Genomic DNA, 15,508 nt, shown 5'->3' on the forward strand with positions numbered 1-15,508 from the left:
GAAGCCAGGCCACCCAATAGGGTGTACCTTCCTAAGGTTCAGGAAGAGGGGCTAATCAAGTCAAGAGAGCTTGTGCCGTCCCCGGCCATCTGACGCAGACCTCTCACTCCCAGGACTCTTTGGGGCCCCCAGTTGTAGGCATGCTGGCCCTGAGTGCCCTCCCAGCCTGTGTTCAGAAGAATGAATGGATGACCACCAGGTTGTCGGCTGCCTCCTGTTCTCTGAGCAGACAGCAGGTGGCTCTGCTCCCTTTCATTTAGTTAAGGAAGGGGTCCTTCGCGGCAGACCCCGGCCAGTGTATGAAACCCTGCTGAGTGTTTGAAACCAGCCGCAAAGATGATGTGGCCATTGCATTCAAAGTTCCCCTCCCTCCCGCCTTCAGTGAGCATAAGTCAATTTCTCAGACTTCTTGTAGTAGGATGTTACAGAAAGGAACCCCTGTGAGGTGAGATCCAACCACCAGGAGAGCTTATGTCTCCCACTCACACCTCTGCACCGGGAGACCTCCTTTCCCAGGGCTCGCATGTGTACCCCTAGGAGCTCTTCTCTGACCATTCTCTAACGAATATGCCCGGGCTTCTTGTCCCCGCCCCCCGTGAGTTCTCCGGGCCCGCAGAAGCCCAAAGTGACAGCCTCCCAAGGCAAGGCTCATGCTCTGTCCTCTTTCTACTCAAGTTCGGAGTCTGATTCACCGGGGGGGGGCACCTTTCAGTCCTCCCAAGACCCCTGTTCACGCCGGCCCCAGGGCCTTTGGGCGCACCTGAGTGCCTCTCCTCCCCTGAGCCCACACCATTGCTCATCCTGTGTAGGTCTCAGCATTTATTCCAGTTCCTCATTGTGTGTCCTTTTCTGATTAGTAGGAGTCTCCCCAAGCTCCCGGGCTGGTTTTGTCCCCACGGGTGCCTCAGTGCCCGCACCGCGGGGGAGAGAGAGATGTGGTCTTGGCCTTTCGCAAACAGAACCCCCGGGGGCAGGAGTGGCCCGGAACCTAGGGAGAGGAAGAGGATGGTGCTCGGGTTGGGACTGAGGTGCCCTGGCTAGGAGACCCTCCCTGGCTTAAACACCCGCCTGCGGGGCAAACATTTCGGGAGCAGCCCTTGCGGCGGTCGCGGCGCGGGGCCTCCCTCGAAGCCCCAGTGCGAGGCCCCCAGGGAGGGTCCGGGCGACCCCGAGCTCGCTCCTCGCCGTACGCGCTGCTCGCCGTGGGGTCGCCTCGCCTCCCGCGTCCGGCCCCCTCCCCGCGCCCGGCCGGCACGCGCCGGCCCGCCAGCGGTCCTCCTGCGGGGCCGCCCCGCCGGGTCTGAGCGACCTGCCCCCCACCCCCACCCCCCGGAGCCGCGGTGGGCAGGGCCAGGCGCGCGCCGCCGCTTCCCGCCGCGCCCGCGCCCGCCCCCCGCACCGCGGCGGGCTCAGTCCTTGCGGGCGGTCCGGCTCGGCGGTGCGCCATGGCCCGGAGCCTGGGCGGCCTCCCGCGGCGCGGCCTCTGGCTGCTCCTGGGTGAGTAGGGCCGGGGTCCCTCGGGGGAGAGGGGCGGTTGGGGGGTGGGGAGCCAGGGGGCCCGGGAGTTCGCAGAGACACGGGCAGCTTTGCGGCGCACGCCCGGGAACGCGCTTCCCCGCACCTGTGCGCTCCGGGCCGCGCTGCGGCAGCCGCCCCTGCAGGCGTCCTTGGGCTCTCGCGGGTAGCGGGCACCTAGCCGACTTGGCACTGGGTCTCAGATCCACGGCCCACTGATCTAGAAATTAGTTAAAGCTGGGAAGCCGACTGGCACATACAGCAGTTGCTGATTTGCAAACAAACCTCCCTAGGATGTCCTTTGCAAAAATGAGACTAGCGTTCTCCCTCGCGGATGTTTCCACAGCTTTTTTGTTTGCTTGTGACCTTGGCCCTCTGGCTGATAGAAATTCAAAGAGGGATTCAGTGAGGAGGCAGAATATCCTCAGCCTCCTGTTTCGAGAGAGATTATAAACTGAAACCCAGGGGCAACAGGAACGTGCACCAGACTTAGCATAATTTACCCTGAAATTGTCCTCAGGGCTTTCCTGTCGTAATGCTAGGAAGCCTTTTTAAACTGCTCTAGCCACTGGATTCATCTCATGTATGTAGTTACTTTTTAAGAAAAACTAAATAGGGCACTTAAGTGCAAGAATCCAGCCGCCCGGAACCCACAGCTGCTACTGGTGCTTGTGGGCTTTCCGCAGAACAGGTGATGTGGGTCAGAAACACCTGCAGCACGCGTGCCCCGAGTGCCGGGACTGGTGAAGGGGTGAGCGCTGTGCTGGCTTTGTAGCGGGACAGCAGCTGGGGTCTTGTGGCTTGTCAGTGGAGATGGCCCAGGACACCTGGAGGAGAGGGGCTCAGGACAGCCCAGGAGCCCCTCGGTGGCAGGCTGGCCAAGGAGTCCCTCTGCATAAAGCCCTTAGCGTCTGCTTGCCCATAACGTGATCTGAAGACTGATCTTGCCCCTTAAAGTGTTTTGGCTGAATTTACGTGTAAAGCAAAATCTTACAATAGCATTCTCTTCTTTTGTGTTAGGATCCCTTTGGTTTGACATGGAATTTACTGTTGTAATCTCCTAAGAAATGAGCATTTCTCTGCTAACAGGGCAGGGAGCTGGGTTGTGTCTTTTTTTTTTTTTAAACATAACTGACTAAGTAAATGCTCTTTCCTGGACTCCAGAAGCTGCACCTTGTAAAGCCTGTGTAAATAAACACTATGTCATGAGTGCCTATAAAGACCTTCCTTGTTTACCAGGAAAATAACACACATTCTGGTGCAAGTCGAGAGTCCTATAATTTTAACATTAGTCTGAGCGGCCTGGCTAATGTATCTTTATTTTTCCAAATAAACACAACTCTGTGAGGTTATCAGTAAATTAATGTCATGGAGGCCAGCAGAAATTAGTAGAATCATGGAGCACACTGTGTTTCCTCCCAAGTTGTAGCAGGAGCCAGATCTCCTTGGTGATGCAGATTTTGCTACCCAAAATAGCAATGTGGAATTTTTCTTTTTTTTTTTTTTTAAGTATGCTAGTCCATAGGCTCAAGAACTTCTCTGTAACAGTTTTACAATCAAGCTACTGTAAACCTGAGCTTTGTGCATACTCTTCTGTTTACAGAAGACTGTGATAGGACCACATGCATCTTAAATTTCGTATATAGCCACTGAAAAGATTTTCATCAGTCAGCAGAGAAGGACGTTTCCAGAGGACCCAGGGTTATGCTGTGACGGCTGTGTCTGTCGTCAACTCTGTAGGGCGCCCAGCTGCACTCAGGAGCGCTGGCTACCACTATTCTGTGAGCCGGGCGCACTGGGGCCGTTGAGGACATTCTTGCAAGGCCGCTGTGTTTATTGAAATATGGGACTCTATATCAGTGCAAGTGTAACTGTTTGGGACCAACGGCGATGTCCCAGGAAATGCAATATACGTGACTTCAGATTGTCTTGCTGGTTTAAATCCGGAGGCAGTTCTCACCCTGGAATCCAAAGCTGCAGGATTCTTATTTGCCAAATCACCTCAGTGTGTTCGTTTACTCTCCCTGTGTATTTAACCGCACGGAGACATTTCTGGCTTTTTGTCTCCTGTCCGTTGGTGCTTGCCGGTCAGTACGGATGTGGTGGGTCCCAGGCCAGAGCTGTTGAGTGACACTTCGGTCCACACTGGAAGTGGTCACGAGCGACGCGCCCGGAAATGTTTTAGGTGGAATCCTTCCTTAAGGCAAAGAGCTACTTCTGTTCCTCCTGATTTTTTTTCTCCCAGAATGAACCAATTCCACAACTTCTATTTCCTTAAAGTTTGGGTCTGGCAGAGTGTGTGATGAGGTCGCCGCTTGTGGTGCGAATTCCAGTGAAAACGTGGAGCCCCCAAGGGTGGAACCCCCAGGTTTGGCTGCCTGTGCCCCCCCCCCACCGGTGGGGGCCGAGCCCGTCCTTCCCGGCACCCCACCCCCCCGCCCCCGGCAGCATGGGGCTCTCCTCCCCACCAGCCTGGACTGGGGCCTGTTCCCTGGCTTGCCTCGGAGGGCAGGGGACCCCAGGCTAAACAGTCTGCTGCCGGAGCCGAGGGGAAGCCCGTCTCTCTCCTCTCGGCTGGATCTGAGTACCGGCTGCCACATCCCACCCTGCGAGCCGGGGGCGGGGGGACCACGACAAGACAGACAGAGCTCTCTGGACACCTTTGGAGCCCGTCGGATGGAGCCCATGGGGTGTTTTCACCCTGTGACCCCACCGCGTTTGCAGGACAGTGGGCGGCAGGCACGCCAGGGGCTTGGAAACCTGCCCAAGAGCCTCTTCTCCAGCAGGACTCTGGGAAGCCCTCCGGACGGACGGATGGACGGACGGACAGTGCAGAGCTGACAGGAGCGAGCAGGGGTGCGGAGAAGGGGAGCCGGGAGGAGGAGGCCGCCGTGGCTCTACCTGTGCCAGGCCCCGCGCCCCGGCCCACGGAGAGACAGAGATGGTGTGGACAGGACTCTGTCCCCACCCCCAGGGAGCTGGCCTCATGCCCCGTCTTCCTGCCCTCCCTGCCAGGATGACCTCGGGCCGAGCACTGTTTCTGGAGAACTCCCTTGTTCCTAGTGAGGAGGGTTATGTCAACACACAGCAACAGGAGGGCTCCCAACCTAAACAGGACCTCGTTCATTTTCACATAATGAAGTTATTGTTGTCCACAGAAGATTCTTTCCCCTAAGATTGTTTTATCTTAGTATTTTCTTTGCTGTGGAAAGACCTGACTCCCATCACCCCTGGAAGCCCGGGTTGTGAGCAGCCCCGCCAGGGCAGGGTCCGGGGCAGGGTCCACAGAGGCACGCGGTCCAGGACTCGGCAGGGGATGGGACCCCAGGGGCCTGAGTTGCGCGGCCAGGCCTGCCTGCCTTTGTTCCTCACTAGGCCTCACACCGTCTCCTTTCTTTCGCCCTCCCGTGACTCCCTCCCTGCCATGGGCAGATCCCACAGTGCGTCCTGGGACCAGAGAGCAGAAGCCAGCCCTCCTCCTCTCCAGCCCTCGCTTCCACTCTGCCCTCCGCTCACTGCCCTGCTGGGCCTCTCTCTCTCCACCCCTCCCAGGTGACTGCTTCCCTCGGGAAGCCTTCCCTGGCGGCCCCGCACCCTCCATCCCTGGGGGGGGGGGGGGGGGCGACCCTCCTCCCACTGGGTCACTCACAAGAGCTGGGGTGCTGCGGACCTGGGCAGCACCCACCCATGCTCTCCGGGGCTCTGCACCCCAGGCCCGCAAGGCCCACCAGGAAGGAGTCTCCTGAGGCGCACGTGCCCCGGAAGGCAAAAGGCAGCAGTTGACCCAAGCAACTGGATACTGATGACCCTGCCACATTGTCACGTACTCTGGCCAGTTATCAACGGGAGTAAAAGCCATTCATGTATCACAAAGCAGAACCCCATGTTGGGGGGGAAGCGGTCTAGAAAGCATAATCACTTAGAAACCTGGTGACATGAACACCTAAGGTTGGCTTTCTCTCTGCATGGTGATTGCCTCTAGGAGATCCTGTGGGTCTGTTTGTGAGAAGAAAGATGGCTGCTGGCTGGATGGATGGACAGATCAGGGAGCTTTGGGGAAAGCACTAAACTATTTCTCCTGGAAACTTCTATCTGCCCTAAAGCACAAGTGGGTCATGTAGTGTCATGACTGGGAGGGGGTTCTAGTAGGTAGATACCAGGGAGGTTGGTCGGCGGCTCACTGCCTGAGGCTGCCCTCTTCAGCCTGGGACAGCCCGTCAGCCCCGAGAGAATGGCCCAGCATGAATGTCCATGGGGCCAAGGCTGAGAAGCCTTCCCTGTAAAGGACATCGATAGAGAGTGCTCTTTGCATGAACGGAAATGAATCCATGGGAGTGGAGCTGGAGGTGGGGGCCCTTATCCTGAGCCCCAAGCACTTTGGAAAAAGCACCCCAGATCGCCAGGATGGTTATGCAAAGGCCCTGAATCTTGGAATTTTCTGGAAGCCCCTATGGCTGAAGCTTGCAGAGAAGAGGGCTTTGAGCAAGGCTGGTGTTGAAGGAGGACCCGATCCTGTGGGCCAAAGCAAGACGTTTAGATTTCATCCCTGGGCAGTGGGCAAGCCTGAGTCGTGTCAGACACGGTTTAAAAGAGCCCTGGGCCACCGCACAGCCTCGGGTTGGAGGCAGGGGACCGGGGAGCGCTGGCGGGATGGGGGTGAGGGCGGAGACTTGAGATGGCAGGAAGGAGCCCAGAGAGTCCCCAAGGTACCAGTGAGGGACTCACTATGGGTTTGGGTGTGGGCCGCGAGGAAGCAGGGAGGCATCAAGAGCAGCCAGGTGGGGCGCCTGGGTGGCTCAGTCGTTAAGCGTCTGCCTTCGGCTCAGGTCATGATCCCAGGGTCCTGGAATCGAGTCCCACATCGGGCTCCCTGCTCGGCGGGAAGCCTGCTTCTCCCTCTCCCACTCCCCCTGCTTGTGTTCCTGCTCTCGCTATGTCTCTCTCTGTTAAATAAATAAAATCTTTAAAAAAAAAAAAGCAGCCAGGTGCCTGGCAGGGGCGGAGGGTGGGGAGCTGGAGCTGCACAGCTGGGCTGCCAAGGAAAACATGGCTCCTAGTTAAATTTAGATGTCGGATAAACAACAAATTGTTTGGGTATGAGTATGTTGTGTGCAATAGTTACAAAATTGTTTGACACTCAAACTGAAGTGGGCGTCCCGGGGTTTGATTTGCTAAAGTTGGCAGCTCCCACCACAGCAGCCACGTTGGGTTGGATGCCCCCTTGGACACCCGGGGACAAAGGTAGTCAGCCAGGTGTCCACGTGAGTGTGGGGCACAGCAGAGAGGTATGGCCGGGAGAGGCGTCTGGGGGAGCCTCAGACGCGGGAAGGTGTGAGAGCCACAGACAGAAGGGATGAAGCTGGGGGGCGGGCTGGGGACACAGGCTGGGGGCCAGAATCCAAGGCCATGGACACTGAGACAGAGATGTGGCTGCTGGGCACCACTGGGCACTTCGAAAGGGGCCGCGTCCGTGGGCTGGTGGGAAGGGAAGGGAGACGGGGTGGGGATGCTCTGTGGGAGGGGGCCGCAATGCGACCTGGCCGGAGCGCCGGCCGCCCCCCCCCGTAGACCTCCTCTGTGCACCCTGGTGTTAAATATGCAGATTTCGGGGCGCCTGGGTGGCTCAGTCGGTTAAGCGACTGCCTTCGGCTCAGGTCATGATCCTGGAGTCCCGGGATCGAGTCCCGCGTCGGGCTCCCTGCTCGGCGGGGGGTCTGCTTCTCCCTCTGACCCTCTTCCCTCTCGTGCTCTCTGTCTCTCATTCTCTCTCTCAAATAAATAAAAAAATATATATATGCAGGTTTCTGGTTCATCTGCTACATCTGCATCGCTGCTTGTCTGGCTAAGGACTTGTCGCGATTTGAGTGGTGACTGCCCTGACTTCTGGACCGATGGGGAGGATTAATACCAGGACCGCCTGGTTAAGAAGCGGCAGTCGGCGCCTCCACCCTCCTGCAGGACCCCATTTCCCCTGCAGAGTCCTAGCAGTTACTACAGATGGGATGCTTTCGGGGCGCCTGGGGGGCTCCATTGCTTGAGCGTCCGACCCTTGATCTCAGCTCAGGTCTTGATCTCAGGGTCGTGAGTTCAAGCCCCGCGTTGGGTTCCACATTGGGCTCCACGTTGGGCATGGAGCCTGCTTAAAAAAACCAATGGGAGACTTTCTGTGATTTATTTCCACCCGGCCACTGCTGGCGTATAAGCAAGCTCCATTTTGTGCATTTGCGGTGTGGTTGGCCGTGTCCCTGTCCTCAGTGTCCAGCAGTGTCGTCTTCTAGTTTCATTCTCCCCCCGCCACCCTGGGCTTTTGCAGCAGATCCCTAGCTCATCTCAGGGAGGCTGGTCTGGCCACCTCCTCCCAGTTGGGACCCTTCATTTTGTTTTCTGCTCCCACTGGGTTGGAGGGCGACACTGTTGGGGTGGGGGGGTGACGGCAGCTGTCTCCCTTTGCCCCCGGCTGACGGCAGCCATGCCTCCAACCTTCGGTCTCTCCGCTTGGGGCAAGATGTTTTTTACTTTATTTTTTTCTTGGCTGGGTGGGAGGGGGACGAGGGAGTGAGGACGAGCCTTCTTCCCGCGTGTGAAATACGCTTTTATGATGTGAAGGAAGAATCACCGAGCAACGCCTGCAGCTGGCGGGATGGGGACATGGTGGGACGGGGTGGAGAGGTTTGCCAGCGGGAATCTCCCCGCGTTTCTGGGACAAATGGAGTCTCCCCAGGTTGGGGAGTCTGCTGACGGCTGCTCGTTATCGCTAAGTCAGGTTGCTTTGGCGTGCTCCGGGTTTGGTACTGGGCGCTCTTCCCCAGAGACGCGTGTGAACCTCCGTTCTGTGTCGGGGCGGTTCCCACGGCGCCACTGCGAGGGCCCCCGAGAGCCGAGGGGTCCTTGTTTCCACCTGCAGGACCGGCTGGGTCGGGCCCTTTCTGGCCACAATCATAATGGAGGGTCTTCCCTGGATTTCCTATTTCTTATAGCAGCGAGGTTGTTTCCCATTTTCTGTGAACTTGTCCCTGTGAACAATAAGATAATTATAGAGATAATTATCTTATTGTTGTAACTGTTATCCGTGGACATTGGCCCTTGTCAGCCCGCCTCCGTGGGCGGATAGCTTCATGTTGTTCCTTGATGGAAGGGGACAGCGGTGTATCTGTTATGTGTCCCCAGGCCCACCCCAAAGAACCAGATCTTTCTCCTTCGATGCCAAATTTGTTTGCTTTCATTCTTCCTGCACAACAACGAAACTAGTCCAGTGACTCCTCTGCTTGGCCTCTGGGCTGCCTCCCCCGACTTTCTGTCTTCTGGCCACTGGTAATATTTTCTAGAGTTTCCATGTTTGTGGTTTTAATTTCCTCTTTAACGTATGAATTATTTGGAAGCAAGTTTTTAAAAATCCCAACAGCTCAGGCTCTTTGGTTTCTCCCCCAGTATTGCTGCTTTTACTGTGCTGAGGTCAGGGAGCGGGTCGCGGACCATCCCTGTGTGGGTTAGGGGTCCTTCCTGGCCTTAAAAAATTTTCCTTTGTAAATGGCCCAGGAGCCCGGGGGAGGGGCCTGAGGTCTTGTGTGTCGATTTTAGTCTTCATGGTAAACTGTTGTTACTTAGGTGTCCTTGCTTACTTCAGCCGCCCAGCCCCGTCAGTGGCTGAGAGGGGCGGGAAAGCCCCGCACGCTGTGGTGACATGGGGACAGCTCCGTGGTCGCTGGGCCCGCAGAGACCGTGGGCCGCTCGCGCACCCAGCCCCGCATGCCCCGTCTTCCGGCAGCCCCCTCCTGGCTCCTTCCATTTCACTGTTGTATTTTTAATTGTGGGAAAATACACAAGGTCTGGGGCACGTTGCTGTGCACCCTGCCCCACCACCGTCTCCAGAACTTTCCCGTCTCCCCAGCCTGTAACTGGGCCCATTAGACGCTCGCCCTTCGTGAGCACGAGCGCCTCCAGCCGCAGCCCCCACCGTCCTGCTTTCTGTCTGTGAAGGCGACTCCGGTGAGCGGAATCGGCGGGGGGTGTGTTTTTGGGCCTGGCTCATTTCACGCGGCGTGGTATCTTCGAGACTCGTCCACGTGCAGCATGTGACGGGGGTCCTTCCTTTTCAAGGCTGGATTGCCGTTTCGGGCTGTGGATGGACCCCGCTTCGTTCACCCATCCAGGTGTTGCCGGCCATCCGGGTCGCTCGCCCTCCTGGCCGCGGTGACTAGCGCTGCGGGGAGCACAGATGTGCACAGATGTGCACGTACCTGCTGCAGACGCCCCGGCCTAGAACTGGGGAACCGCTGGGCCCCAGGGTAGCTCTGCATTCACTGTTTCCCGCCATGACTGTGTCCCCACCAGCGACGCCGGGGGTTCTGCACACCCTCCCCGACTCGCTCTTGTCCGGGCCCTGATGGTGGCCATCCCGACAGGTGTGCGGTGCCATTCCTTGCTTTGCAGGTGGAATTTGACTTTGTCGGGGTGACGGTGTGGTTTCTCACTTCTGAGTCGCACATGGCCGGACTCCACTGCCCAGCCTTCGGATGTCATTCTGCGTCACTTAGTTTTTTGGCCTGATTGAGTGCCCCGTTTTCTCACGGATTTGGGGCACATGTTACCAGGTGCCCCCACATGCAGCACAGAGCAGGCGCTTTGGCGGGGAGGGGAGGAGGGGGGCAGGGTCTCTGGGCCACAGCAGGGGTCTGCCAGGCGGGTCACAGGCCTGCGACCGGACCGGCAGCGGATCTGCTTGATGAAGGCTTCGTTGGAGTGAGCTGCTGTGTGGATGGGAAGTGAAAGGGCCCGTGGGCCTGAGAGGGCGCTTCCTCTCTGCCCTCCGCCAGGCAGTCCTGGGCCTGACCCGTCGGTGAGTCCCCTGCGCTCGGATCTGCTCGTAAGTCACACGCCTGTGCACTGCCTGTTCCAAATAGGCTTCTTTACCTGGTGAGCTGTGAAAATCCGTTTATAAAATCATGAAAACCCTTTGCCCTCCTCCGGCGGCATCACACGTCCCAGCAGGCCGCCCGGGACGTTAGCGAGGGCGGCGGGCCTGAGGACTCCGAGGGCCCCGCGGGCGGCTCAGCAGGCTGGTCTCAGCTTGACCTCGCACTGCAGCCCCTTTGCAAGAGTGCTCCTCCCTGTGGGGGTGGGAGGTCCTACCCCCGCGGCCCTGGGGGACCTGCACGTCACCGGGCCTCAGTGTCAGCTGGCTGCTGGCCACCCATCGCGTGGGCCTCCCACCTCTGGAGCAAAACTCCAAAAAGAATACAGATGGGGGCTCCTGACAGAGACACGGGTGTCCCAGGGCGCCCACATACGACCTGGTGTCACGGCATGCGGCCCCAGCACCCTTGAGGAGGGACAGAAGGAAGAGTATTTCACAGGAGAAAAGAGAAAACCATCTCATGAGACCCTGGCTGAGGAAGGGTTGAGGCCCAACCCATGTTGAGCTTTCCAGAAGCCGGAAGAGACCTGAGAAGTGAAGGGGGCTGTCACAGGCGAGGAGCGGCTCACCTCCCCACACACTCGCTCCTTCATTTCCTGTGCCGTCGTCAGCCCCCTACACTGCCTAGCGCTGCATCCGGGCGAAGCGCAGGCCCCAAGGTCCTGCGGTCGGCGGCTCAGGACAGGCTCCTGCTGGTAGTTACAACGGGGTCAGAGGAGGGCTCTGTGCTGGGCAGGGCGGAGAAGGTGATAGCTCATGGGGCTTTGAGGGCCCAGTAGCACTTTTGACCGGACACATGAGAGTTTTTAATATTTTCAGTTTGTTGTTGTTTTGTTTTTTCTCATTTTTCCAAATAGGCTGAGGGCAACATGTTCAAACAGAGTTCTACGTACGTCATGCTCTGGGGCACTCGGTGACAGAGCAGGCATGTCGCTTCCTGGGGATTTGGGTCCCGAGGGGGTATAACCAGGGGAGTCCTGGAAGCGGGCGGCTCTCTCCTTGCCGCCAGTGAGCAGGAAATGATTCACGGCAGCAGCAAGAACCTGCTGAGCGAGGTTTTCTTCTGATGGCTATTGGAAGACCTGCATAGAGCAGAGAGATCACATTTTATCAATTATATGCTTCTTTAACTTGTGGAAAATATAAAGGAGCATGAGGTAAAAAGTCAAGATCATCTAGAATCACACCACTCAGAGATCTTGGCATTTCCTTTGTATTTATGATGTTCAGCAGCTTCACTGAGGTATGATGGGCGTAGAATAACCGGAATATATTTGAAGTGCACAATTTGGGAGGTTCTGACACATGTATACACCTGCGTGGACTCAAGACTGAGCATATATCCCCCTTGCCCCTGAAAGTGTCCTGGCCTTTGTCATCTCCCCCTCCTGCCCCCCACTCTGTCCCTCCCCATCACCCCAGCTGGCCACTGGGGTCTGGCCTTGAGTGTCCCCTAAGTTCCTAAGTGTGGCTCACATTGAAAACCCCGCAGAGGTGGGCTGCTGGTTTTGAGGTGGGATAGCTTCTAGGAACAGCACATCTTCTGGAATGCAATCCCAGTGGCCTACCTGTTACAGGAGGTTCCCACTTCACAGACCAAGAGGTGAAGGAGCCTGCCCACTTCCCAGGCAAGGCCTTCTCTGTCTGAGGTCTCTGGAGGCTCCTCCCCCAGCTCACAGGCACCTCGGGGACACCCGACTCGGGCCCCCAGCCGGGTCCCCCTGCAGGAAGGCCTCCCAGCAGCTACCCTTGCCACAGCTCAGCCCCACGCGTCACCCCCGCCGCCCCCGGCCCCAGCACGCAGGGCAGTGCAGGGTCTAGGCCTCTCTCTCTGCAAATACGAAATCAGCAGCAGCAGGCTGAGCCCTTCCTGCTGGGTGTGCAGGCACCAACCAAGGACCCAGAAGATGGGACCCATCGGGTTCACGCTTCCGGGTCCCTCATCTCCATTTGAAAACCTAAACCGAAGGTCTCCGCGTGGCTGTCCTGCAGCCCGAGCCCAGAGGACCCCCCCGGGACCCCGGCCGCCCTGTCTTTCTGGCCCCCAGTCGCTTCGCCCGAGGGGTCTGCTGCCTTTGAGCAGCCTCTGTGCCCCCTCCTGCCAGGGGTGTTTTTCTGCTGTGGAGAGAGGGAGCTGTCTCTTTGAACTCTCCCTAAAAGGACACCTAATTCCTAAATAACGCACATGCCAGGGAAGGTTCCTGTGCTAACAGGCTGAGGACGGAATGCTGGCTGCTCACAGCCTCTGCACACGGCCTTTTAAAGACACGACTTACGAGTGGTTCCATTTGCAGCCAGGCAGGAACGGGACCCGTTTGGCTCCACACAGCTGGTTTTAAAACTTTTGGCAGTTTTAGTCGGCCTTAAAACTGTAAGGTACCCTCGTTCCAGTGAAAGAAATCCCACGAGGCTTGTTTAAGGAACACATTAAGTGTTGCTCTCTGGTACCTAAAAAAGGAACCTGGTTTCCAGATTCTCCTGAACAGCCTGCCCCAGCTCATCCCAGCTGTGGAATGGCCATGGCTCTGGGCTCTCCCAGGACAGGAAAAAAAGGGCAGTGCACGTGTGGGGAGGGGTCTTTGACCCCGGGGAGCAGGGTCCCACGCTGGGGAGGCCGCAGGTGGCTCCCCGAGAGGTGGGAGCTGCAGCATCCAGGGGACTAGCCCAGAGGCAGGCCAGGGTCAAGGCCACGGGTAGCGCTGGCTGGGCTCCAGCGTCACTATGGGGACAACCAGACGGGGCAGGCCGGGGGGGTGGGGACAGGGGGCCGTCCTCTGCAGCCCAGGGGACGACAGGAGGAGATGGGCCTGAATATACCAGGGCAGGGACACCGCAACAGGAGAGACTGTAGACTGGGCGTGCCCCTCCTTTTGGTCCCCGGATTGGGGACCCCCAGCAGCAGAGGTGGCACCACGTCTCCCCGGGACTGGCTCTGCAGGACGATGGTGCAGCCCGTCCTTCCCTGACCCAGCAGATTCCTCTGGGGCTCACGTGAGCCCACATGGGTTTCTGTTGCATGCAGCCGAGCCGCCTGACTGAGAGGCGCAATCATCTTCGTCCGCCCTGGGTCTGACCCTTCCAGAGCAGGAGCGGGGCTGGCGCTTGGAAGCACCCTGGCTTGCCTCCACCGCAGAATGTCACTGACACGCAGCTGGGGTCGGTGACCCGACACCGGACAGACCCTGATGCCCAGAGTGGCTGCATGCCAGGGAGGACCCGCACACACGGCAGGAAGTGGGGCGGCGGAGAGGTGGCCCACGTTGTTCTGAGGAAAGAAAACTGCTCAAGGCCCTGAGTGAGGCTGCGGAAGTGGGCTGGCAGGGGCCTGGGGGGGGGGGCAGCTGGGAGCCCTCGGAGGGGAGGAGGCGATGGCCGCGGACAGGCCACATTTGGGCCTGGGGTTTGCTGGGGAAGGGTGTGCCTGGCGGGGAGAAGGCAGGGTGCTGGGAGCAGGGAGGGGTGGGGACAAACGGAGGGGTGACCCTTGGAATGAGGCTGGACGGGCAACTTGGGACTCCTTCCATGAGTCGGTGTCTGAGCCCTCCTGAGCTCCCTGTGAGCCCCGGCACCTCACCTGTCCACGGCAGGCGGGCTTTCTTAGGGATACCCTGATGGGCCAGATGTCACCCCTTCCCTGAGTCTGCCCAGACCCCCAGGCGCTGGGGGTCATCTACAGCTGGTCCTTGGGGTGCATCCGCCGTGCCCGTGTGGGCTCCGTGGGGACACACCTGGGCTGTTGGAAAGTGGCAAGAACTCAGGTGGGTGGGAGGCTCCTGAGGGCAGGGGGCCCCCCCCAGGCTCCCAGAGAGCCCCAGGGATGTGCTCTGCCCTCCCAGCCTCCTCTGCTGCACGCTCCAGTGGGGGCTGTCCATCCCAGGGCGTTGAGGGACGGGTTGCCTCACCTGCCTGTGGGTCCTCACCCTCCGAGAAGCTCTCCCCACACGCCAGCCTTTCGTCTCCGTCCTTTCTCCCCAGCTTCTCAGGCCAAAAGCCCAGGAGCTTTCCAAGGTGCCCTGCCAGCCCCAGTGGGACCCGTCCCCAGGGGACGCCATCCAGGACAGTGGGCGCAGGGACAGCTGGGCCTCCCCTCTACCTCCGTGTGCTGTGGGGTTTGTTGCGTGTTTTGTCTGGGTTTTTCTTTTTCTTTCATTGCTATGAAATTTCGCTGTGTCAGCTTCAGCCGCCCTCTGAAGATGTGTGCAGCCCTGTGAGTCTGTCGCTTACTTAGTTCAATGAATTAGTTCTCCTCCCATGCCCTTCTCGTATTCCGGTGGAATCAGTGGGCCTTGGGGCCTCCACATAAATCCTCCGAAAGCACGAGGAGCCCCCAGCCTCCCCTGGGGTCCCCTGCTGTATCTCTTTCCAGAACCCCCAGGATAACAGTTCCCTCTGACCACAGTCCTCTCCTGACCCCGAGGCTTGGACCCTGCGCGGCTCAGTGTGTGGTTGCCTGCTGGGGGCTGGCCACCTGTCCTCTTCCTGAGAGCTGCCATTGCCCTGAGGGGACAGCTCTTGCCCACTTGTGACATCCTGGCCTGTCTTCCAGAAGCACAGGCTCCTGCCCAGCCTCTGTCCATCCCACACCACCTCCCTCTCCAGGGACTCTGGGAGGGCACAGGGAGGGCACACCTGAGGACCACTTCAGGGCTTTGCTGCCAGGGCTCCCAGCTGCCGGCAGGTGGCCTCTGTGGCTGGCCTCCCCCCCCCCCCCAGGTCCTCAGTGTCAGTCTGCCCTTTTGTTAAAGGCTGCCAGTTGGCTCTGTTACCTGTGACTGAAACTATTCTTTATCTCTTCCTCTCCTGATTTGACACCTTACCCTGTGAGCCAGTTGTCACCTCTGCCCCATCCAGGGCTTCAGCTTCCCATTCAGCACTCCATTCTGGCATGGTTTTGGGCTGGGTCAGAGCCCTGGTCTGCGGTTTGTGGAATTCATTCATCCTTCCGCCCAGGCATCCATTTACCCACCCATCTCTCCATCTGTCAATTCATCTATCCATCCAATTCGTCTTTCCATCCATCCATCCAATCATTCACCCCCCCCCCCCCCCCCCCCCCCCCCCCCCCCCCCCCCCCCCCCC

General features: G+C 58.7%; 1 protein-coding gene across 1 annotated transcript in view; it reads left to right on the forward strand.

Moving 5' to 3' along the window:
- Positions 1 to 1,409: 1,409 nt before the first annotated feature.
- The window catches only part of RAMP1 (receptor activity modifying protein 1), a 53,718-nt gene continuing 39,619 nt past the window's right edge, over positions 1,410 to 15,508 (forward strand). Inside the window, exon 1 of the mRNA XM_044913459.1 lies at positions 1,410 to 1,497. Within this exon, the coding sequence (XP_044769394.1) occupies positions 1,446 to 1,497 (52 nt within the window). The 5' untranslated portion in view covers positions 1,410 to 1,445. The remainder of the gene's footprint in view (positions 1,498 to 15,508) is intronic.

Source organism: Neomonachus schauinslandi, chromosome 3 (genome assembly GCF_002201575.2).
Source record: "Neomonachus schauinslandi chromosome 3, ASM220157v2, whole genome shotgun sequence".
NCBI classification, from domain to species: Eukaryota; Metazoa; Chordata; class Mammalia; order Carnivora; family Phocidae; genus Neomonachus; species Neomonachus schauinslandi.